Below are 25,836 nucleotides of genomic sequence, written 5' to 3'. Positions count from 1 at the left end.
CCTCCAGAGAGCCAACCAGGAGGGTGTCACAGGTGGCCATGTGGCTCCTATACAGGTCCACCAACCCCCTCCAACTCTGCACTGCCTGCTGTCCCCTGTCCTTGTCGTGCCAGCCTGACTTTGGGTCAAATCCTTGACAGGAGCTGTTCCAGACACTTCTTCACTGTCAGGAACAAGGAAGAGACTCCTGATGACTTCCTTGGGTTGCCCTTCAGCAGAACATGCACCTGAGTCAACATCCTCCCTAAGCCCTTCCCATGGATACAGGAAAGGCTGCATGGACACAGACAGAGCTGGAGCCAACACCCTGTTCACAGGCAGCCCTGACCCCAGTCAGGCTCCCCACTCCTTCCCTCTCACCCACCTTCTCCTTCATCTTCTCAATCTTCTTGACGGAGCTGCGCCGCTGAGGCCGGTCCTCGTGCCGCAGCAGGTTCACGCTGATGTCCCCTGACTTGTTGAACTGCTTTTCCTCCTGCTTCTCCGCCTCCTTCAGCTTGCTCTCAGCACTGATGCTCTCTGCGTGGTACATGTGGTAGGTCTTCATCACCTGCAGACACAGAAGGTTGTGAGTCACCTGCCCGTGGCCCAGGAGCACTGGAGCAGGGGAAGCCACAGCCATGGACAGCACAGAGGGGCTGTGGAGGCCACTGTGGCATTAAGGAAGAAGATGGAGAGGAAAATCCTGGGAGATTAATCCCATCCCCACTTCTACTTCCAATGGCTCCAGGCTGGAGTAAGAACCATGATCCAGCTCAGTCCTGCTATGGACAGGCTGAGATGAGTCCCCAGCACACACCTGCAGTCAAAGAGCACCATGTGCCTGCCAACAGGGAAACAAGGAGTGACCTCCAGTGCTTTTCAGCTGGAATAAGGGTCTCCATGAGAAGTGACTGTAAGGAGGCCACAGTCACCCTGAACTCCCTTTTGACCCAACCCCTCTGTTCCTACACCTGGACTTGCTAAGCCATCACACAGCCCCTGCTCTGCCACCCTGACAGCAGGACCATCCCAAAGAGGAGTTGCAATTCCCAAACAGAAGTGGGGCTTGTCTCCTATCACCACCTCAGCCTCCTTTTCTGCTGACACCAGGCACAGGCAGTGCCAGTGGGTGCAGCAGCACCTTGTCCTTCACATTCCAGATCCAGGAGGGATGATGCTGATTCACTGCCAGAAACACTCTGAAGGCAAAACTTCCACCCTTCCAGGCTTCCCTTTCATATACAAGGGCCCAAAGGGCACACTGGGATAATTTTAATGGAACTGGCAAGAGGAACCCATCTGCTCCTCTCTCTTTATGCCTTTAGTCACACTGTCCCCTTCTATCATCTCCCTTTGGGATGTGGATGCTTTATTTCACATTGCCTTGACATGGCCTGTGGTGTGCCACTGGGATCAGCCTCAGCAGGGCTGGGCACTGCAGGCTGGGTCACACTGGGGTGGGCTGGGACATGCTGGGTCACACTGGGATGGGCTGGGACATGCTGGAATGGGCTGCTTGAGGCCCATGGGTTAAGATGCAGCAGGAACCCATATAAGCAGGATAATTTTACACTAGGCTTAATGAAGAAAACAGAGCTTTCCTCAGCTGTGGCTGTCAGCAGGACTCAGGAGTGTTTGACTTGGACCATGTCAGGCTGAGCCTCATGATCCCTCTTCCTGCCAAGCACAAACCCCAGCTGAAACAGGCCACACAAAACGTGCCACCATGGGGAGATGTGACTGCAGGCGATGGCAAGGGACAGTGAGCAAAGGCTCCTGCCTTGGCCCTGAGCTGCTGCATTGCCAAGTGCTGCAAATTAATTCTAATGCCGATTCCAGCCATGTATTACAAACTGCAGTTTCTGCAGTGAATGTCACAGGACACACATGAAACAGCAAACTTCTGGAATTTTCCTGAGGAGAAAGATCAGAGGGCTTCACTGAGCCCTCCTTGTCCCCATCACCTTCATCTTCTCATAAAACACTCAGAGGAAAGTGAAAAACCAAAGTGCAGCACATCAGGGCATCAGGCAGTAACAGGAGAGGTTTCTGCAGCACCCAGAGAGGCCCAGACACAACATGACAGAGAAGCTCAATGAACAACAGGGATCCAAACTGCAGGGCTTTAGTGAAATCTAAAGGTTATGGGACTGTTATCCAACCAAAACAGATGCCTTTAACAGCTCACTGTGCTCCTCACCAGCTGCCCTGCCACACAGCTCATGCTCGGAAATTCGGGGGATGTTTGTGTTTAAGATGTGCCTTAACTCTGGCAGGGGCCAACCTGCAGTGCAGCAACCAGCCCTGATCCACAATTCCCTCGTGCCACCTCAGTGCCTGCAATCCTGTCACGCTGTCCCTGCGTGCACTGCTGTGTCACCGAGACAAACTGCCACAGCTGCGGCCCGGGAAGCCTTCCTGCAAATCACTTAATTAGCTGCAGTGGAGGAGGAAAAATGTGTTCCAGTGTTCATTAGTTATTTAACAACACGAGTTGTGTTTTCCATATTAATTACACATTCTGGATAAAGGCTGTTGCCAAAACAGCCTGGCCATAAATGGCACTGTTGGCTGTATTCTGCTCCAAGGGCTTTGTCCTTCTCAACAGCTCCATCCCCAAGGTTCTGACCCAGCAGAGAAGCCAGAGCAGGAACAGGGTGACCACGCCAGGCACAGGCTCAGGCCCATGAACGTGCAGCCTTTACAGGCTCCAACTTGGTACCTGTCTGCTGGAGCCTGTAAGCAGAAACCAAAGGATGAAGCTGGTTTTAATTCACAGCTGAACTATTTCTGTGCAAAACCATTTACAAGCATCTCCACTTCAGAATGGAAGTCATCCACTTTCTTTTTCATTCAAGTCAGCATGGGTTTGGGATTGGTTCTTTCCACACAGAGTCCACAGGGTGACTTGCATCAGAACAGCAGCAAGGCTGAGTTAAAATCAATTTGGTTGTTTTGGCTTGAGACAGTGAATGCCTGAGAAGCCTGTAAAAAATTACAGTTTCTGCCCAGTGCACAGAATTGCCCTAAGAGAGACTTAAAAAGCAGCTGGGCCAGGGCATGGATGTGCTGTGGTTAATGGGCTGACCAGAGGCAAGAGAAGTGACTTCTCTGTGCTGAGAGCCAACAAGTGATATTTCTCAAGCAGCATCCTGGTGTCCTGTGAGCAGGGTCCTTATCCTGTGCCTGGCTGGGTCAGCAGCCCCAGTTCTCATGCTGCTCATAGGCACCCACCGTGCTGCAGCGACCACCCTGACAGCAGCTTGGACCCAAAGGCATCCCCAGACACTCCACACCACGAGCCAGGGGTGAAGCCAGGCCTGTTTCATGTGGTGGCTCAAGGACAGATCTCTCTGACTGGCACCAAGCAGATTTGAGATGACCTTGTTTGCATCACAGGTCCTACTTTTTCTTCATGTTTCATCACCATTTCTGAAGTGAGGTGTCCCTTCCCAGCTCCTGCCCAGCTGGATGACACAATGGGTTTGTTATGTTAGCAGCAAGCAAACACAAAGCTCCTCCAGCTGTCCCAGTTTCACCATTCAAGCCCATTCGGCTCAGCACATGGAGCAAAGCAGTGAATGAAGGAAATCTCAGCTCCTGTGAGGACAAGTTTTGCTCCAGACTTTGCAGAATTTCCCTCTGTGCTTCTCCTTGGCCACTGCTCACACTTTGGACCTCAGGACACTCAACCCCTGCTGACTCCAGCATGTCCCTCAGGTGATGCTCCACCCCATGTCCAGGGCCAGAGCACACAGGCCTGCAGGTATTAAGGTCAGCCCAGCCCTTGTGAGTCCTCCCTTGTTTTGCATCTGTCAAGATGCTGTTGTAATTAATCTTAATTAGTCACCACCCCTTGAGCTTGTGACATTCAACCAGCAACAACGCACTCCCAAACCTCACACAGGCTTTTTAATCTGATCTGCTGTCCGCCCACATTGCAGGGCTCACAACAACCACATCCTTCAACAGCCATTGCAGGAACAAGCCTGTTAAGAGAAGATTTGTGACAGAAATTTCAAGTACAATCATTCATGCTGTGTTATTTAGGCTTGTTTTTCAAAAAGATGGAATAGAATGATTGTTTAGGAATAAACCTGCTGCAGTGTTATTTATATAGCAGTAACAGATAGAACCAAAGAAAGTAAATATATTGTCTCAGTTTTCTAACACAAGACAGACTTTATATTGCTTTGTTGCTCCTAAACCACAAATAAAATAGGGTTTTTTAAAAAAGCATTCACTACAGGACAAGAGACAGAAGCAACACAAAGAATTTTACTGCCCTGCTATGACAACCTGCTTTTGAAGAGCCAAGTGCTGACTAACAAGGGACACTCTCCCCAGGAGGCACAGACAGCTCTGCAGTCAAAGTGCTCCTTGGGGCAGGAGACAGAGCTGAGCACCCAGAGCTGAACATTTCCTGCCTTCCCCAGCAGAAGGTCTTGTTCCTCCATCCCCCAGGCCATGGACTCCCAGGAGCAGGGCAGGTGTCAGTGACAAACAAGCAGCACCAGCTCAGAGCCACCAGTGCCTGGAAATCACCACCCAAGGGACTGAGCAGGGCTGAAGGCAAAGGCAGCACAGGAGCCCGGGCAGGGAGAGCACTGGGGGCACAGGATCACAGCAGGATCACAGCAGGATCACACTGGGATCACACCCATCTGCCCAGGAATGCCCAGTTATGCTCACAGAGAGCAGCTGAGCAGTGACACCACAGCCCTCCACGCTGGAGCACCGGGAAAGGCCACGGAAGGAACGGGCAGTGCTGCAGGATGGTCGGGGCAGAGTCCCCTTGAGCCACCCCAAGGCTGGACAGACACTTTGCTCCAACAAACAGCACCACCAGCACTGCCCATGCCCTGGCCAGGCAAGGGGCACTGGCTCACTGCTCACCGTGTACAGCTCATTGGTGACTTTCAGGAGTTCTTCATGCATCTGTAGGCCAATCTCCTTACTCTGTAAGACAAAAAGAAGCAGCATTAAGACTCTGTTATGCTCAAAACATGCAGCTTTGAAAGGAAAAGGTGCTTTGGAGGGACTGTAAATGTGAACACACAGCAAAGCCTCATGCTGTCTCAAAATTGCTCTGTTTTCATTTGAGGTTGGTGTTTGCCCACAGATCACCCAAGCTGGGTTTCAGAGACCACGAGGAAAAACTTCACACAATTTAACTTATTTATCCTTCAAATGGGATCAATCTAGAATTACAGGCACTACTGCTTTGCCCCTCCACTGGCAGAATTTATCTCCAGCCCACAGACAACTCCCCATGTGGGTCTAACATGGAACACGCTCACCCAGGTTGGGGACTGTTTTCCCAATGAGACTGGCCAAGTGCACAAAGCTGGGCCCATTCCACAGCCAGGGGTGGTTTAGAGCTTGACTTCACCTATTTTTCAACAAAATCTGCCTCAGTGGGTGAGTGGCTGCTGCATTCTCCAGTTGAACAGGCTGTGTGTCAGTATTGTGTTATCTCCTCTGTATCACTTACATCATCTAATAACCATTTGTGGGTACACAGATCCCTTAGACTGGCATTCTCCAGTCCCACAGCATCACCAGTGTATCTGTCTTGGCCTGACACACCCATTAAACACCCCTTAAACAGTGGTATTGCAGAGTGAGGACTATCAGGGATCCCCAGCCCCCCAGATTTAAGGTGTTCCCTTGGCTGTGACCCACCCTCCACAACTTGCCCTCAGTACCTGATTTTCACTATTCTGACCTGAGTGAACAAAAAGATCTCTGAAAAAGCACATTTGATTACAAAATAGCTACACCACAGTTATATAATAAAGTTTCCAGTTTCACAACTTCAGCAGCCAAAGTTCAACCAGCTGAGGAGATGCTTGCTGCCAGTGAGGAACTCCTGGCATCCTCCTATCTGCTGAAATCCCATTATCAGTCTGTGTTTTCCCTTTCCTTGCCAGCCAGGATGAGGCAGAGCCAGTCACCAGCCTGCTACAGCATGGACATGGCACTTCACAGAGAGGACACAGCGTGGGGAACTGCCCAGTCTGGCCGCAGATCAAGCCAACTCCTACCACAGCCCAGCGTCTGGAGCTGCTGGGGATGTGCTCCCACTGCTTTCCTGCCTCCCTGTAATTACACCCCAAAGCTCTACATGGAATCCTCTAGGCTAGGGAACACTTATGATAGCTGAAAGATGTGTTTAAACTAAGTATAGGCACTCCACTCCTCCCTCCCTAAAACAAAAACAAACCAAAACCAAGCACTTTCTTTCCGATTTCCTTAAATAACTCCAGGCAGTTTTGTGCACCCAGGCAGGGAAAACAACGTCCCATCAGGCTGGGTGGTGAGAGAAGCCCACAACACAGAGAGGTCCTCTGATTCCAGCCAGTGGGACAACCCACGTACTTGGGGAGTTTAACCTTAGATTATTGATAGTTAGAATAGAAGCAACACCTGAAGCAAAGAATATAAAGAGTCAGAGTCGCTGCAATCCAGACAGACAGCACTTCTTCACCAACCTCCATCCTGGACACTGCAGCACGGAGCATAATGAAATTCACTGTCATGGCACAGAATTAAATTCCACACTGGGGACTAACAGAGCACCGTTATTTTGGACAGAGTGATGCTCTGCCTCAAATCTGTAATTTCCTGTGTTCCGTACTTGGAACAAACTTCCTTCCTTCTGCCACAGCAGGAGGTAAGAGGGGAGAAAACGCCTGCCTGGCCATGGGTCCCTCACCATGGGCTCTGCCAGGAGGATGTGCTGGGAGATTTCACGGTAACAGAGACTCACCCCAAGTGCAGACTGAGCCAGATCTCCACAGGGACACATCTCAGAATCCTCATTTATTGCTGCCTATCAACAACATCAACACAATTGCCTTGATCGTCCAGTCCTGCACCAGGAACACGACTTGCACTGGAAGCTCCAGGAAAACTTGCCCAATTGAGTTTTTTTCTCTTTCCTTACAGAAGGGTCTGGTTTGGAAGGGTTCCTGGCTGGCCACAGTGAGAGGTGTGTTGGAGCTGAATGCCAGGACTGTCAGCAGAGGGGCAGAACATTTGGGTGGGAAGGAACAAACTGCAATGCCCCAGTTTACTGATGGATGAGCCCACAAGCTCATCCCGGGCAGCCGAGGGAGCAGCAGCTCAGCACCCCAGCTCAGCACCCCGCATCTTTCTTGGCACATTAACATGGCACTGAGCAATTGCTCCTGTTATGCTCATCCAGTACCTCAGCAGTCCCTCCCTGCTGCTTTGCTGGGATTGTTTACACTTACATAATGAACACAGGAAGCACAAAACCTCCCAGTTCCTCGTGTCCCCACAGCATGTCACAGCCCATTAATAAGCTCGAGATGGCAGGAATTAAAAGTGACATCTCTGGAAAAAATGTTACCCTAATTTATCATCAAAGAGCAATCTCCAGCACACCCAGCAGCTGAACCACAACTGCAGGTCCTTTAACCCTTCCTGAGCTGGATTATCTGCCACAGCCCTGTATGGACAAAGCCTCCTCAGAGAGGTGCTTCAAGCACGTTACTCATCACTCTCAAAACCAGTCTGGACAGAACAGTGAAAGATCCCTCCTCTGAGCACCCTCTTACACTGCAAGGCTGGCTGGCTGGATGTCTTCAAAATCCATTTACCAGGATGCTCCTATTCCCACTCACATGGCCAAGGCTTCCCACCAAATTCTGCTGCAAAGTGGGAAGCACAGCCTCAGATCCCTCCAGGCAAGGTGTGCCATAGGCTGAGAAAATAAACAGCCTGAACTACCTCAAAAGTGGCAGCCTCCCTGTCCACATGAAAAGCAAATGATGACACAAAATAATCCTTTTCCCTGATTTAGCTGAGCATTATTTCCAGGGACAGGTGAGTCCAAGGGACAAATGTGGTGATATCAGAGATGCCCCCAACTGAAAAGGCTCCTGTGGATGAGAGGCAGGTGCTGGCTCTGGCAGGCTGCAGTCAGTCACACCATCTCCTCTGGCAGGAGATGCAGGAGGGAGAAATAAGGAGCAACCATTTCTACAGGATGTAAATGTTGAGCCTTAAAAGCTGAAATTTAAGTTCAAAAATGAGGAGGGAGAAATGAAGGAAAATCAAACACAAAGAAATAATTCTGCTGAACGGGTGAGATACTTCAGCATCTTGTCCTGGCTGAGGACTGACCTATGAGAGAACACTGAACATTCCATGGAAGAACTTGTTTTAATGCTGACTGGATTTATCTTGTGGTTCCAAGTGAGATACCCCATTCACACTCTCTGGCAGGGGAACAGAAGGATGGTCTTAACATACATCTTAAAAACAGGTTCAGAGCAAAATACAAATGGCAGGGAGATTTTGAGACAGAACTAACCAATATATCCCAAATATGTCCAATTTCTGGAGGACAGAAGGACAAGAAAAGGGATGTGTCTCATATCAGATCAGCAAACCCAAACCTGACCTTGCAGTGTAATTTCTAGGTCAGATCTATAAACTAGGGGAAACTGGCCATAAAAATATCACATGAAATTTACTCTCCAGTCAGACTGAAATTTCCAGATAAGCCCTGATTATGAGCCTTCTCCTCCTGGAGAGCCCTGGGGGCTTACCCTGCAGGCTCCCTGACTGCAGGGCAGGAAAATCTTAAGAGCCTCAGAGCCAACCCACTGCTGGGACTCTTCATGCCCTTACCACACTCGCCCTCACTTTCAGTGAAGAGTCCTGGCCCACCTGACTGTGAGATTCCCACAAGTATTTGGTGCTCCTTTTAATTTCATTATCATTATTAATTCTGTATTATGAGCAGATTTTGTCATCTTACTCTTTGCCCTTTTCCAAACAATTTATTAGGAAGTGCACTAAAATTCTCCTTCCTTTTGTTCTCTGTCTTTCAGCCAGTCATTAATCCAGAAAACAACCACTCCTTACTCTTCAAGCTCTTCAAGAACCTCAGTGTTCCCACTGCAGGCACTGTGCCAGCTACTGATATGATCCCCAGCTCCTGGAAATACCTCCACCAGATTTCTGAGCCATGACTCTTCCCTTCAGGAAGCCAGGCTGACTCCTCTCCTGTACCTGCCTCATGTTCATGCCTGTCATCCTGCTCTTTACCAAGGTTCCACCCAACATGCCTGTTCTGATCTGTTCCCTGAAGTCCTCCAAGACTCTTTAGAAAAGGTCACCACATTTCTACCTTTCATCTCCCTGGCACCAACACCACTTTGAGCACCAGGTCACACCTCACTGCTTGTCATTCAGCAGTTCTAGATCTCAGCTTCTTTAAAACTCCTTAATAAATATTATCTGTAAAGACTTGCAGGAATGGGCCCCGCAAGATTTGCTCTGTAACATCTGTGACAATTCTACTTCAGACTGAAGTGCCAGAATGGACCCTCACAAGGCAGGCCTCCCCCTGGCTGCCCAGGGTACCTTTTTAAAGAGCCTGATGACATCCTCGCTGATCTGCGACAGCCGCACGATGACATTGTTCATGAAGATGTCGTTCAGCGTGGCGTGGTCGCGGCTCTCCCGCCGCGTCTGCGTCAGCACCAGGTACCAGCAGTTCACAGGGGAAAGCAGGTGCTGATCTTTCCTGGGGAATAGGGAAAAAAATTGAAAAGGTCAAGCAAAAAGTGAAAAGGGCACATATTCCCAAATGAACGCTGTCAGCACATCACCTCCCTCCCTGCACACACCCCTGGGATCCGTCGTGCCCAGAGAAAGGCACTTGATCTCTTCTTCCAGCTGTCCAAGCACTGCCCACAGTGACATCCAGGAGCACACAAGCACGTGAACCCCATCAGACCCCAGCCAGCCAGCCCCCTCCCACACTGGGTGCTTTGGAAGATGGCACAGCAAAAGAGACATGCCTGGCAAGGGAGAGAGTTCTGCTTTTTCTTTCCACTCGTGCTATAAATACAACTGTCACTGCCCATTGCAGAAGGGCCCGTTTGCCACTCAATCCACTGTGCTGCTTTTGGTCCACTAAGAAGTGCCCAAGAAAGGGTTCTGCATCCAGTGTTACCTCAAAGTGCCTGTGCACAACATGAACACACTCAGGTGTGCTGGAGGGAGCAGCCTGGTGACTCCAGAACACCTCTGTGTGCACACACAGACAGAACAACTGCATACAAAAACATGGATGAACCTGGATATGAACCTGGAATCACCACAGCCACAGCACTGCAGTGCCTGCCAGATCCAGGGCTGGGCACAGGCTGCTGCACATGGCTACACAGGGACAAAGGAGCACCAAAGGACCCATAATTCCTACGAGTGTCACAGCCTCGTCAGAATAATCACACACATGAGCAGCTGGGGGAGCAACACAGATGAGCCTGGTAAGGGCAGGTACAGAGCAGTCTGGAAGAAAAAGGTGTATAAGGAAGTCTCTCAACGTGGCATGGACAGTGAGGACTCAGCAGCAGCAAGCACTGAAATCCAGCTGACCTGAATAACAACATCACCACCAGCACTTGTGCCCAGGTGTTTGACAAAGGTGGAGAACCAGTCACCTGTGGACACTGCAGAGCAGAGCTTCCAGAACTGTGGGGACACCGAGCAGTGCAGAGCCTCAACACTGCTCTGAGCTAATGGGAGAGGCCAGACACTCCCCAAGCCTTCATGGGCTCATCTCTGAACCACAGCTCCTTCCTGGCCAATTCCTTCCCCAGGACAGTTATTCCTGAAGCGGGACAATGCAGCATCCAGCACCACACACCTGACACACAACAGCTGGACACCAAAAGGACAGTGAGGGTCTGAATGGCAACTTGCTGTCAGCAGAGTCTGGCATCCGACACCAGCAAAGCTTCACTCACTGGAGAGACCGAGTAAACAGATTAAATGGGATTTAGTAATATAGAATAAATAGGATTTACTAATGTAACAGCAGAAATTACTGCTCTTGCAGCTGAAATGGGGGGACAAAATCACAAAGGGTTAGAAGAAGAAACAGCCTGTGAAGAGCCTGGGGCTGGCAAGGCGAAGGGCATCAGGCAGGCAAACCTTTCCCAGGCCATCTGGGAATGGCCATGATCAGTGGCTGCAGTCTTTGGCCACTGAACTGAATGGCACAACTTTCACCTGGAGCAAAGGGCACAACTCCAGCTGAGAGATTCTGTCACAGACACTGCAGGCAGAAGGAGAGACAAAGGCCTCGCTGTGGCCCAGGGGGCAAAGGTGGGAGCTGAGGCTGACGTGGCACAGGGGGAGCTGCCAGAACCAGCCCCTGGCCACACTCCAGGTGCTGCCACGTAGCTCAGGGCACAGACCCTGCCAGGCACATCCCACGGCTCCAGGAGTGCTGCCCAGTGAGATGCCACACCCCGACAGCGACAGGACAGCTGGCTGTGGCAAGGGACACAACGAGCCCTGACAGACACCAACACCCAGTTCAAGCACCAAGTGTCATCCTGTGGAGCTCAGCCGGACACCTCCGACCTGGCACACTCAGGGGCACGAGGGAAGCAGCGACCAGTCCCCCAGCAGCAACAGGGCAGTGCCCTTCACCAGAGCCTGGAGGGCACCAGCCACAGGACAGCACCAGCTACTGCCCTCACCACAGAGCACTCACCTCCAGACTGAAATTCTGCCTCAAGTTTGTTTATCTTTTCGTTTTTTCAAGCTCTAGAGTGCGGTTAAACTGAAAAGAAGCTGCTTTTGAAAACACACATTCACACATCCACGGATTTCACAATCTGCATCAGCAGTTTGATTCTCACACAATCCCAGCATCCAATTCATACTTCCTATTTCAAAGCTTTGTTTCACAATATTTCCACTAAGGATTTGCCTGGCTCCAACACCACAGGCTATGCACAGAAAACACACATGCTTCATTGCAAATAAATAGCTGTAAATTCCATTTCCAGAAACTGCTTCCAAGCCTGAGCCTGTCAGTGAGCTGGAGTGCAGGACACAGGGCCCAGAGAGCTGGGGACTGGCTACACAGGGAAACCAGGGGAAGAGCCCAGGCCCACTGCAACTCACACAATCACATCAGTGGATGAATTAAAGCCCCTTCCAAAAATCAAGGGGTTTGACTCGTTCCTGGCCCCTGATTCCTAATTTTTTTTTCTTACTCAAGAAGTGCACAGCACGTGCAATTCTGGCAGCACAGATCAGTAACGCCGTGGTGGAAGTCTTGAAAAGAGACATGTCCAGTTCTTTTGGTGAGTCCCACACAGAGATGAGACAGAGGAGATCACTGCTGACCTGACGGACTCCACTCCACTTTAGGACTGCGCAGCTACAAACCAACCTCCAGTGCCCACAGCAGCCTCTGGCCCACCCTTTTGCACCAGCCTGCCCTTGGAACACCTGCTTACTTGAACTGGTGCTCTCTGGAGCTGCGGATCTTGGAGGAGAAGCGCTCGGCCAGCTTCTCCAGGCTGCGGGAGTACTCCAGCTCGATCTCAGCCTTCCTGCGGAAGAACTCCTGCAGGTCCTGCAGCAGCTGCAGGCGCGACTCCGACTGCTGCTCCAGGCATTTGAACTGCTCCACCAGCTGCGTTCGGATTTCTGCAGGCACACAAGAGAGAAGAACAAAACACAACGTCAGCAGCAGGCACTGGCCAGAAGGATTGTCCTTCCTTGTCCCAGAGCAAAGGGCACAGCTCTGCTGCAGCTCCTTCTGAGCCCTGGGGTGAATTCAGGGCTTGCTAAACCCAATGGATCTTCTTCCCAAGCGAGAGCTGAACAATTCCATTGACCAACCTCATATTAAACCTTGTTCCTGCCAAAACAAACAGCTGTGTAAGAACCTCAAGAGCAACTTCAGAGCTTTCAATTGCTTTTTGAATCCAGCAAATGATACTTTGATCTATCTGGTACTACCTGAAATCCCATACTCTTTGCATATAAACTAATGTATTATTTCTTGATAAATGCCCATGTGAAGATCTATGGCATGGCCAGCACTGACCTGGAGGAAGCTGGCACTGCCAGCTGGTACCCTCTTCTCCCCTTGTCCCTCCACCCTGCTGGGTTAATCAGCAAATCTGACGTGGCTTTGGCTCAAAGGCTTAAAAAGTCTTTTGGACCCCTCAAATCCTCTCTCACAAACACTACAGGCTTCATCTGTTCCAGGTTTATTTGCTTTCCCATAAGGACCTTCAGACACTGGGACAGACACGCTGCAGCCCCCACAACCCTTCCCAAAGTGGGCTCAGCAGTGCCCAGAGGTGCCTGTGTGGGTGCAGGGATGGGCAGCCGGTGCCTCCCACAGAATCCCAGGTACCCACTGTGTCCTGCAGGGAACAGGCACCCCAGGAGCAGCAGACAGAGCAGGTGTCCAGTGCTGACCCTCACCTGGCACTGCTGGAACCCACCACCTCAGGCACAGCACACTCCTGTTCAGCACATCCTGATCACTGGAACAATTCAATGCTTCTCCTCTTTCTATGCCACAGGTTGTACTTTTTGCCTTGATCCCCCCCATTTTGGGACACTTCTCTCCCATGGTCAAAGATCAATTGCACTTCTTGCAGTTCCCCCATAGCAGGTCACACAGCCAAGCCACAGATCCCCAATGGGGCTGACCCCAGGAAGAGAGGCAGGCACTGGGGAAAGGATGCTGCTCATGGGCACAGCCAGACCCCTCACACTGTCTGCAAGAGCAGCAGCACAGCACCTGTGGCACAGGGTGCAATGGAAACACACCTTCCCAACTCTTCCAGATCTCTCCCAACCCTTCCCATCACTTCCCAGCCCCAAGCAGGTTTCTCAGAAGCGCAGGACACCTGTGCAGGAGCTGCTCACTCTCCCTGGAGCAGCAGCTGGGCCCTGCCCAGAGGGACAGGAGCCCCGTGGGAGGGGGTGCAGAGAGCTGGGAACAGGAGGAAAAATGAGACTAGATGGTAGGAAAATCTATTCAAAGTAAGAACAATTGGGCTGAGCTGACTTCAGGGAGCAGCTGCACAGCGGAGGGATCAGAGGAGCACTGAAATACAGTGGCAGGGATGCTGGAGAAAACAAAATCCCTTGGCAAACCAAGGGGTACAGCAATGGTCAAGATGGGCTGCAGGACTGCTAATCCAGAAGAGAGAGGGAACATCTGTAACCAGAACATCTGGGGCTTTGGCTTCTGCAATGTTTTCGAATCAATGAGCCCAGATCACAGCCACAGCTGCTCGTTATCCTTGGACCACGCGAGGTGCTGGCAGCAATCACACTGCAGGCTGCCAAGGCAGGGCAAAGCCTCCCACCACCCAAAGACCCCCAAGAATGCGCTCTCTGAAAGCTGGGGAAAGGTTTCCAAGAGCCAGAGGGCACACAGAAGGAACTGAGTCTGCTGGTCACAGCCAGCCCCACAACATGGAGCATGGGAAAAACCCACTGCAGACCCCCTTCCAGCCCCAGACGCCAAGTGGTACCCAAGAGTGACACAGCAGAGATGAGAGGCGTGATTTGCATTCAGCCTTTGGAAGGTTTGTAAGGGAACAGCAACATTAAAAAATTGGGGAAAAAAAACCACAAAAAACACCCCAAAAAATAACCCCAAAACTTGCCAGAATTATTCAAAAGGCAGCTCAGGAAAACAACAGGTGGGAGCATATACAGATACTGTCTGCAGGGGAGCAGACCCAAGAGCACAACAATTTACAGCTAAAGAAAGAGTATCAGCATAAGATAAATAGATGTAAACTTGATACAAAGGAAATTAGGTAAGAAACTGGAAAAATCAGTAAGATTATGGGTCAGCCCAGACAGCACATCAGCTGCTTGAGCTGGGCCTCAAGGAGAGCTGATTCCCAGGGGCATTTCTCCTGGGCTGCTGGAAACGTGGACCTTTGGAAACCCTGGAGTTCCTTTGATCACCCCTATGACAAGGCCAACTCCATACCTGAGGGAGCACTGGGTTGGAAATGGACACACAGTGTGCCAGGGTAAGCGTGAAGACAATTCCCCAAACCTTTCCAAGACACCAGAAAAGTGCTGCTTTGGTTGATGTAACATCTTGGCCAGTGGATCAGGGTAAGCCTCATTTTTTCCTCTCCTTGGCTGTTCACCTCATCCATTCTCCATGAGGACAATGCTGGCAGCCACACACAGAGCCTGGAACACTCCCATGCATCCAAATAGCATATCTCTGCAGACACAGGGATGAGGCAGGGCTTGACAAAGAGCAAAACTATCTGGGACAAACTGTGGCCAACTTGAGCACTCACACCAGAACCAACACACTGATGCAGAGAGGTCAAGCAGAAGACAAAACGCTGTTCCAGGTCATTACAAACTTGCCACTACTCCAGCCCATTCCACCCTCAGCTTGCTGAAGGATGTTTTCCATATGGTCTCATTTTTTAAATATAACGATTCAACTGTAGGTGAATGCTATGAGATCAATGCAACTTTTACCAGTGATAAACATTATTATCATCATCATTAGAATTCAGTTATTCCTTGTGTTTCCATACAGTTCACATATCCTGCTGGGCAGCAGCATCTCTGAATTTCAGGAATTCACAAATACCGTCTTGAAATCCCAGCTCCAGCTGAGACTGTGGCAACACTCCCATCAGCTTCAACGGAGCTGGGATTTCAACCTCTGGCAGTAAATGGGCTGGTGAGAATTCTGTTCTTGGGCAGTGATTTTAGAAGCCTGCCCCTCTTCCAGTAACCCCTGGCTCTAACACTTCCTACCTCAAGTGCTGGTAGGGGCCAAGCTCCTCAACTGGCATCAGCCACAGCAGGAGGACAGCAGGCCCTGCTGCAGAGTTCATGGGTGAGCAACACATGTCAAGTTTAGGATGAGTTATTAAATAAACCAAATTCTACATGGGCAAACACTGGTGACAAGCAGGAGGTGGAAAATCCCAGAAAGTTAAGACTCATGAAGGTGTGGAGCCTGAATTGACAAGTGAGAGCCCACAGGAACCAGGTGTGCTTCAGCACAGGGGAGCCTGAAGCCCTGGGGATGGTGCTGCTGCAGCCAGCAGAGCCAGTTGGGAGCCCCACCAGCCGCAGATTGCAGGAGCACCCTCCTCTTCCTCCTCTTCCTCCTCCTCCTCCTCCTCCTCCTCCTCCTCCTCAGCCCCCTCCCTGCAGGTCCCCCAGGCCAGAGCCAGCTCCGGCTGCTCAGACAGGGACAGACAAAGGCAGAGGTTTCTCTGGCAACGGGCTGGGATGAAAGCTGTGGGAGCCATCCTGCTCCTCCTCAGCTGGCAGAGAGCAGGACCAAGCCCTGCTGCCAAGCCCCGAGCCCAGGCCTCCTGCTCTGCAGCTCACCCACTGCTCCCTGCTCCGGCCGGGAATGCCGAATTATCCGTCCAGGAGAACAGTGGCGGATCCTCCCACTGGACAGCCTGGGACAGGCACTGCTCAAACATATGCTTCACCCCACGATTTGTGACAAGTGAGAAAATATGCTTGGCAACAAAAGCCATTATTTTCCTCACAACTGGGATTAGAACCAATAGTTTATTGCAAATATAGCACAGCAAGCTGGACTCGGGGAGGATCCAAATCTACAAATACGGAACACACTAATAAAGCCATTTGACTCCCAATTGCTTCTATTCCCACTTCAGACCATCCATGTGCTGTCTTCCCGAAAAGCCAGCACTCATCACCATGGAATTACCTGAGATGTATTTTCTAGTGCTTTGTCATCCTGTGTTTCACCAGCACACACCATTTCCTTTGGGAGAGCCCTGACACACACAGAGCTAATGTACCTGGAGCACAGATCCATTATGGAATGCTGGTAGGCTGTTCCCCCAGGAAAAGCCCCACTCCAGGCAGGTGCTGTCAGCAGAGCCACTGAAAGCCCTGTGTAATGGCAGGGAGCTGGCTCAGCCCCCCAGACAGGGATGCTGCCAGGGCAGAGCCCCAGGAGCCCACATGGCACAGCGTGCCCATGGGATGCTCCTGCTCCCAGCACCCCACATGGTGCCTTCCATCCACCCACAGCCCTTCCCAGTGCCAGTGAGGTCCAGCAGGAGGGGAGGAAGGGATGGTGCTGCCAGAGGAGCAGCCACCTCGTGAGGGCTGATTCCAGGCCCAGGCTTTGTGGGTCTGAGCAGGGACATTACTGAGCAGGAACATCCAAGGAGCTGCAGGGAGCAGGGCCTGGATCCCCCGCACATGGAGCCACCAGCAGCACATCCTTCCCACCGTGCGGGTCCAACGGAGCCAGACGGGGACAAGCTGCAGGGAAGGCACACAGCAAACAGCCCAAAGCAGGCCAAGCTTCCCCCTCCTCCTTCCTTCCTTCCTTCTGTGTCCTTAGTAACATCCCTGCCTAGACAAAGACAAGAGATATGGCTCCTGGTAAAACAAAGAACAAGACAAGCTTTTTATCTGCAATGACATGTTCTGAGTTAAAAAAAAAAGAGAGGGAAACACTTCTCTCCAGTGTGAAAACAACTCCTGTGGCACTGGCATTTTTCATACAGTTTTTTTCACGTGTGTCTTTAAACCCCAGGCCGCTCCAGCACAGCTGCACTTCCCCTGCACAGCCCCAGCTCTGCCTTGAGTTCACACTGAACCCTCTCACTGCCACTCCTGGGCTGGGAGGCAACACCTCTGTCTGCAACTACCGAACAAGGAAGTGAAAATGCAAGAAATGAGATCTTGAACTCAGTTGCTACTTCCCCCTGAGAAACCCTAATGACACCCAACAGAGAAGACCTTCCATGGAGTGTGTTTGAACCCCAGTGGGTCAGACCACCTGAGCCCGAAATTCACAACGATGCCTCACTCTGAGTACAGGAAAAACTCCTCTCCATCATCCCTTTCTGCTTTTTAACTGAAGCACAGACACTCACCCTGCAGCACCCAGAACTTCTCAGGAAACCACTGGAGCAGAGGCAAGAGGTCAGGCCAGATTTAAAACACTGGCAATTTCCCTCCTCCCCCTTTTATCAAACCAAGATTAAAAATGCAAATGAACAAGAGTCAGAATGTTTCAAAAATAAAGCAACTGAGTCATTTTTTCACTTTTACACTTTCAGAACATAAGTTAGTAGGGCATTCTTTGTGAGAAAACCAGCAGCAGGAGCAGAACACCCCTGATCAGAGATGGATGACCTCCTCTGGTTAGGGCCACCACAGCTATTTCCGCTCCACTGTTCACCAGCACGTCAGAGAGGGGAATTCCATCCCATAGAAAGAACACATCAGAACTCACTCATCTTTCTAGGTCACAAAACACCTTCCTAGATGACAAACAAGCTTGCTGCCACCAAATAATGAAAGCCAGCACAGGCTCCTGCTGTACAGACTGTGCACACACGAGGTTGGTCTCACCTGGGCTGTGCAGGACCCACGATCCAAATCACTGGTGGCTTTTGTATCAGTTGGTAGAGCCGTGACAAAAGGGAAAACCGTAACCCAGATACAATGCTGATTTCTCTTTGACCTGCACACTGAAAGTTGCATAGCATAGACCTTTTTCCCCACAAACCTCTCAGCTCAAGTTAGTCTTGGCCTAAGCAGACACAATGCTTATGAAACACTGAACTGGGCTTAAGACTCAAGTAATGTCCACCAGCAGCCCCTCGTTCAATGCAGAGGGCAAAGGAAGATGAGGGCAGCTCCTCAGTGTCTGAGAACAAAGTTCACATCTGAGATGGCAACAGTGACACCTTAACAAGATGAAAAATTAAACTGGGCAAGCACAAGGACAAGCAGCAAAGCTCTGCTGCCCAGAAGCACAGCATGGCAGATCCCATACCCTGCTCCTCACACAGTCCCATTCCCTCTCCTGTCCCCACACACGACAAAGGCCACCACAGCTGGAGAGGGGATGGCATTTCTCACAGACTTTGGTACTCCAAACCCACAGGAGGTACTGACAGTGGCTTTCCCTTAAAAACTGATTCTGGAGGGACATCAGGAAATGGCCAGTCTGGCTCATGAGGACACAGCAGGGAACGAGTGTGTTGCATGAAGCACAGCACCCAGTTCCCTTCTGCAGGCAGCACTGCCAGGCTGAGAGCCCTGCCCTGCAGGACAGCCCACGCTCCTGGGACACAGGGACACCAAACACCAGCCAAGAAACCCAAGAGTGTTTATTCTTAGGTTCAGCTGAGCCTCAAGGCCAAAATTTCCATGGATCAAGACTGTCTGAGAACAGACATAATGGTGTGTTGCAATTATCTTCAATTTAAGAACAGAAACAATGCTTCAAACCACACACCATGTGTGCCAGCTGGGAGGACAGAGCTGGCCGGGGCAGTGCCCGGACTGGGCAGCGACAGGAACGCCACGGCAGCTCCCCTGGCCCCAGGAACACCAACCACAGCCAGACAGCCACCCCTCCAGCTGCTCCCAGGGGAACCCAGTGCTGCCCAGGGGTGCTGGGTCCTTCCTCTTTGAGACCAAGGAGGAGGCAAACCTGCTCAGCAGAGGAATGGCTGCTGTGCATGGAAGCAGGGCTGGAAAGCAGGAGGGTGCCAGAGCAGTGCAGCTCACACTACCTGCCTGCCACGCTCTATCACAGGCAAAAAGCTCCTCCAGAAGGCCCACTGACTACAAAAATTAGCAAAGGGAAATTATTCCTTGCCAGTAAAACCAAACCAAACCAAACAAACAAAAAAACCCACACCACAACAGCAACAAAACAAAACACCACACCTGAACTCCAGAGTCAAAATATCTTCTCCCAACAAGAAAAATCCAAGTGTTGACCAAAACCCAGTCAGATAAATCCATAAGGAGACTGGTCCTCAAGCAAATTTTTCCATGGGGCGTCAGCTGCTCTCCCGCTGTCTCCATGCCAGCCCCTGATGAATTCAATGCACTGGTGACTACACTGTTTTCTGAAGAACTTGGCAAGATGTCCAGCATTATTAGAGAAGAGAGGAAAAACAGAGCAGAATTTAGTCATTTAATATTTTGTCTTCCAATAATTGAAGAAACATCCCAGTTCCACTGAGATCACTATGGACACATCTGTCACAGGCAGTAATGGCACAGGAAGGACCGAAGGGAAGAATGGCCAAGTCCACACTTCTGAATCCAAACTTCCCATTGGAAATGTTGCAAAAATGTGACACAATCCACCCAAAACCAGCACCAGTATTAGTCTGGAGTCCCCCCAGTTCTGCTGAAGGCAGAATCCAGCCCAAAGAAACTACAGCAAGACACATTTAACCAGTCTCTTAAAATACACCTATTTTTTACAGCCACCCCTGAGCACTGTGGAACATCTATGAGTGGAGATGCAGCTGGTGAACCTGAAATGGGTGAGGAGAAACCACAGGAGAGGCAAAGGGAGCCCTGACATGTAGATGTGGGGCAGAGCCAGGGGCGATGTCCCCATGGCCAGCAGGCACAGGGACAGGGCCTGTCCTGGCCAAAATAAATCCCTGCACAGTAGAGGGAACCTGCTCCCACCACACGGCACTTCAGCAGAGCTCTGCCCTTCCAGCCACAGAATCTGAGCTCTCTCAGGCCCAGCCTGGGGTAACTCCCTGGCACTGGGCACAGGGGCTGGTTTGTTTCACTGTGCACCACACAGAAATGAGGCAAATTCACCCAAAGCTGTTCTTTCCCTCTCTCCATGACATGCACAGCTGGAGCCTGGCAGCAGGTATTTGCCCACATCCTTGGCAGATGCTGGAGAAGTGCCTGACCCTCACTTTCGAGCTGTGGTTTACCACGAGTCACCACTGGGACCAAGCAAGCACTGGGGGCTAAATTTAGGCAGCAGAAATGCCCATTTCCCTGTTTTGTCCTGCTTTAAACAGAGCCCAGCCAGCAGCATGACCACGGCTGCTCATCCATCAGCAGCACAGGGGATGATGCTCAGGGATGGTCCCACCAGCAGTGCCTCACCTGGCTCTCTCAGGTGCACAGGTACAGCCCCTGCCTCACCTGGCTCTCTCAGGTGCACAGGTACAGCCCCTGCCTCACCTGGCTCTCTCAGGTGCACAGGTACAGCCCCTGCCTCACCTGGCTCTCTCAGGTGCACAGGTACAGCCCCTGCCTCACCTGGCTCTCTCAGGTGCACAGGTACAGCCCCTGCCTCACCTGGCTCTCTCAGGTGCACAGGTACAGCCCCTGCCTGAGGTGCAGGGCACAGGACATGAGCACAGCTGACTCTGCACCGTATCCTGCCCCAGGGAGCACTGCCAGTCCAGGGCCACTCCAGCTCTTTGCTTCCCTTACCCCTCACCTGTCTCAGCTGAGGGAAGGGTCACACCAGTGGAGGGTCCCTGCCCATCCCACCCTGCCTGCAGGGCTCTGGCAGTGACATGGCACAGGGACAGCCACACCAGCCTCAGAGAGACCAGCCAAGCTGTGAAGGAAAGCCCTGGCCATGCCTTGGCTGCACCATCCTCATGCTCCTCTCCTGCAGCCCCTGGCACCCCCCTGTCTGCCTGGGAACAGAGCCCCGTCCAGCTGCACTTCACAGCCTGAACTGGTCACATCTGCCACCACTTCTGTCTGACTGAGCAGCACTGAGGGGGTAAATCTCATTCACTGCCCCTACACAGTTGTCTGGGCTATGCAGTCCTGCACTGATCACACTGATCACTGCAAGGGAGAATTTACAGGATGGAGAGTGGAGCAAGACCACAGAAATGCTCAGCTCACAAAGCTTTCAGGGGTTTTGGACTGGTTTTGATGTTTGGGGAGTTCTTTTAGTTTGTCTTTGGTTTGGGGGTTTTGATGTTATTTTAAAGAAGTCAAACTTCGGAGAGGTCCATTCCAAGCCTCCACCATCCCGATGCCCCTGGCAATCCTCTGGGGCCCATGCCTTTTGGGGGGCCCTGCCTCCTCCAGCCCCTTGAGACTCACAGCCAGCAGCTCTGCCCCTGACCAATGGCACAGGCCAGGAAAGAGGGCAAGCACAACAGCTGGCTCCTCAGGCTTGTGCCTGCCCTGGCTTCGCCTGGTAGGAATACAAGGCATGCAAGAAATCTGTAAGAACTGGTTAAAGCATTAAAAAGAAAGAGCTGAACAGAGCAGCTGCGTTTGTGCAAGATTTAAGAAGGGCAAAGGAAGCTTCACAAAAACAGATGGTGGCTTTTTCCCGCAGAGAAAACAGCTCTTCTGGCTGCCCCCCTGCACAGCAGCATCAGCTCCAGAGCCTTCATCTGCCCACTCCCCAGCAACGAAACCCAGCGCATGGGGGGCACTGGGAAGGGCTGCAGAAAGTCTGTCAGGCTCTGAATGCCCAAAAATGATGTAAGCGGAGCTCCAGGATTGGGGCTATTAAGATGCAAAGGAGATGCATTCAAACTGGGAAAGAAAGAGCTGTTCAAGAATGTGAGTCCCCACCCTGAGCCACTGAGATGGAATAAAGGAGAAGATCATTAAGCAGTTCGCTCCAGCACCTCACATTCCTTAATCCAGGCATGGAAAGATTTCACAGACCATTAAGAGAGCAAAGCTTTGCAGACAGTTCCTAGAGCCAGCCCTGGGTATCCACACAAGCTCCCCAACCTCTGTTATAACAGGATCAAATATTATAACACAAGTCAGATCAGATTATCCAGCAGTGCCTTCTGGCCCGAAAAATCTGTGCATTCATGGATTCACTCAACCAATTCTCTCCCAGGATAATGCTCTGCATGCATTAAAAATACAGGATAATTCCTTAAAGAACTTTTCATCTCACATCTCAAAGCATCCTGTAAATGGTAATCGTATAAGTTCAACATCTTCAAGAAGGAGGGAAGGATTACCAGCCTAATTTTACAGATAGGATAAAACAAGTCTTTCCTTGGACATATGTGCCATTGCTCTGTCTCCCACCATGCTATTCTGCAGTGGGGACAAGACTGAACTTCCCTCCAAGACCAAACTGCTCCCAGTCTGAGAGGGACACAGAAAATGAAGAGGAAAAGTGAATTGCAAAAGAGCAGACTCAAATTTAGGAGCCTGTAGGAATCGACATGACCAACAGCAGCAGTTGCCCAATTTCTTGTATTTGCTTGATTTAATGTTCCTAAAAATATCCTCAGTAAACAAGCTCTCTGAAGCTTGTGCCCAGCACAGATGTGCCCAGCAGTGCCCAGCACCACTGGCACAGCCAGCTCTATGCTGTGCCTGCACACCAAAACACCTGTGCATCTCCAGGGGCTGCTCCAGCTTCATGCTGTGCCTGCACACCAAAACTCCTGTCCATCTCCAGGGGCTGCTCCAGCTTCATGCTGTGCCTGCACACCAAAACTCCTGTCCATCTCCACAGCCTCATCATGCTTCACTTGGAGCAGCATGTCCTCCTCACCCAGGAGTGCTGCTCCTGCATGTCCCCTTGGCTAACCATCCCCACCGTGCCTCTGCAATCCCAGCACAGAGACTGGGCCCAGGGCAAGGGTGGCTGCTCTGCTCCTGCCTTCAGCAGCACCAGCTGGGACAGCCTCAGCTGCTGCCAGGCAATCAGCAGAGCTGCTTCCTCGAGAACTTCTGCATCAGAGATCAGCCACATGTCAGCCCAAGGCTGACACTGCTCTTCACTCCTCCTTCTTTCCCGGAAAAAGCACAATTTTGGAATAGCAAGGGAAAGCTGTGCTGTGACTGATGAAAGCACATCCTCTGTCACTGGATCCAGCCAGCCTGCAGAGAGGAAGCTCAAAGTTAGGGAGGAATTCCACCCTCCCAAGAACAGCACAACCCTCCCCAACAGCAGCAAACCTGGGCTCAAACTGCACCAGTAGAGTTTTGGGGTGTTTCGGGGTGAAGAAAGACCTGCTCAGTATCACACTGCAGAAGGACCACGTGGATATTCAGAAGGTAACAAATGTGAGACAGAAAATCCAACAGCCATCAGGAGACAGTCTCCAAAGGGCTTTCCACAGCAGACAGGATCCAGATCAATACTTCACAACCTCCTCATGAATTCATTATCTACCACAGACCTGGAGCAAGTTCCAGGCTGCAGACAGCTCAGCTTGAGGCTAAGAACATGTTCCATGTTGGGATCACTGGGTTGTGCAGCTGCCACCCACAAGGCAGAGATAATCACCCTTGCTTGCTTCATTTCTGAGAGTCATCACATCCTCCGGACGAAGTGATCCTGTTCCTGCCTTCTAAAGGAGGGGAAATCAGCATAAAGCACATTGTCTGCTCTCACCATCTTCACCAGCATCCCAGCCTTCATTTACATGTGGGTGCAGAACCAGATGGCTATAGATAAACAAACCAATGAAAACAAAGAAATAGCCTGGTGTAGTACAAGGGTGTTGAATTCCCACCCAGAAATCAGAAAGGGCATTAAAGGTATTTGGGCAGCTCCAGGGGAAGCAAGTAGCAAGCAAACCCAATCCAGTGTGCATGGATTTTTCCTGAAGCACCATCGGGGCAGAAAGGCCTCCCACAGCTACAGCTCTGGCTGAAATCAGCTGTCACTGCAGGTGTCTGTCACTTCCAGAAAATAATCCCTCAAATATTTCCCTTGATTCCCTTGGTATGCCCAGAGCCAGAGCTGCTGCAGTGCTCTCTCTGCAGGACACAGCTTGCCTTGTGTCACAAGTGCAAGGAAAACAAGAGCTGCATGTCAGCATTCCAGCATTCCTTCTGTCAAGACAGTGTTTAAAAAAGGAAATCCCTTCCTTCTCTTGTGCTTAGACCCTGATGTGCACAGTTCTCCAATTCTTTGAATTCACATACAAGGCAAAACCATGTGGCTCTTGGGTTGGCTGAGGTACCAGCCAGGTAACAACAGTCGCTTGAAGATGAAGTAATGCATCGTCCTGGCAGGGTGAGCAAACAGACTGTCATTTGTTCCTTTGTGTGCACTGCTGCCAAGAGGCCAAGCTAACCCTTGTTCAGATCCCCCTGACAGTCATCTGGCACATACCATGGCCTGACCCACCTGAGCTGCCCACAGGCATCGGGTGAGGAGGCACCACAGGACGTGCTGGGGCAGCCTGTGCCCCTCATGAGGTTTTGCACCTGGGTTTGGACCTCAGGCTACGGACACAGCTCTGCCTCTCCTGTGCAGCACTGCTGCCACATTGCCCTGCCTTCACCTGGGCCTGTGGGACCACACCTTGCATCTCCAACACATCAGGACTGCCATGGCCCCACTCCAGCTGCGGGCTGTCGGCAGGGATGCTCGCCCGTGAGCACCACACTGATACACGTCCCTGAGCCCACGGGCTGCCTGCAGACGTGCTGGCTGAAGCCAGGGCAGGGTCCAGTCCTTTGCATGCCACAGAGCTGGCGTCTGCCTCTTTCCCAGCTCCCTCCTGAGCAGATTGCTAATTGCTCCTGATTTCTCGCTTCTAAAATAAGCTCAGACCGCGATCTGCAGAGATGCTGCGGAAAGACTAATGAACTGCCGCCCACCCGAAACTCAGCCTGGAGCAAAACACGCGGGAGACGGATGGAACCAGCCACCAGCAACCCCACCAGGCACTGCCACTGCAGGGGGGACAGGGCCAGCAAGGGGGACTGTTCCAAATAAAGGCATGGATTGCCACGCAATAGAAGGTCTGAAAGACTAAAAGGAAGCACAAGGAACCCCATTGCTGCATCACTCCTTCAAGTGGGGACAGCAGAGAGGAGCATGTCAGTGGGCACAGCTCTGCAGGAGTGGGGCAGTGAGGGGGAAATCAAACCTGTCAGCCCCTGGTTTCTACCATTCATTTAGAAAACATATGGCTGCAGACATCCAAGGCACAAACGGAAGCAGCTATGTAGAGAAACCTCCCTACGAATAAACATCTCCTATAACACATCTCATGACTTTATCACCAGATAATGTTCCAACAGGCAAATCACATCAGAACATTATTTTGCCTTTAATACTTCTGAATTGTCAGCTGTGACTGTGCCACTTCCACACCCCCCTCTGCAGCATCCATGCACTGCTCCCCTGCTTCTGCATCTCCACAAAGCACCACACTGGCCAGTTACTGCACCCTTCCTGTTTGAAAAGTGTGAAATTACAGATTTATTTACTGCTCTGAACTCTCCCTT

The 25,836-nt window shown here is 51.2% G+C and overlaps 1 protein-coding gene across 3 annotated transcripts in view; it reads right to left on the bottom strand.

Moving 5' to 3' along the window:
• The window catches only part of SRGAP3 (SLIT-ROBO Rho GTPase activating protein 3), a 79,708-nt gene that overhangs the window by 29,729 nt on the left and 24,143 nt on the right, over nucleotides 1-25,836 (bottom strand). For all 3 annotated transcript variants that reach the window (XM_071550180.1, XM_071550177.1, XM_071550179.1), the window contains exons 2-5: nucleotides 12,285-12,477; nucleotides 9,385-9,547; nucleotides 4,879-4,941; nucleotides 365-550 (exon numbers count right to left, since the gene is read on the bottom strand). In XM_071550180.1, coding sequence (XP_071406281.1) covers nucleotides 365-550; nucleotides 4,879-4,941; nucleotides 9,385-9,547; nucleotides 12,285-12,477 — 605 coding nt within the window. The remainder of the gene's footprint in view (nucleotides 1-364; nucleotides 551-4,878; nucleotides 4,942-9,384; nucleotides 9,548-12,284; nucleotides 12,478-25,836) is intronic.

Source organism: Pithys albifrons, chromosome 3 (genome assembly GCF_047495875.1).
Source record: "Pithys albifrons albifrons isolate INPA30051 chromosome 3, PitAlb_v1, whole genome shotgun sequence".
Lineage (NCBI taxonomy): Eukaryota > Metazoa > Chordata > Aves > Passeriformes > Thamnophilidae > Pithys > Pithys albifrons.
The sequence above is the reverse complement of the archived record's forward strand: the minus strand, read 5'-3'. Positions and strand labels throughout refer to the sequence as shown.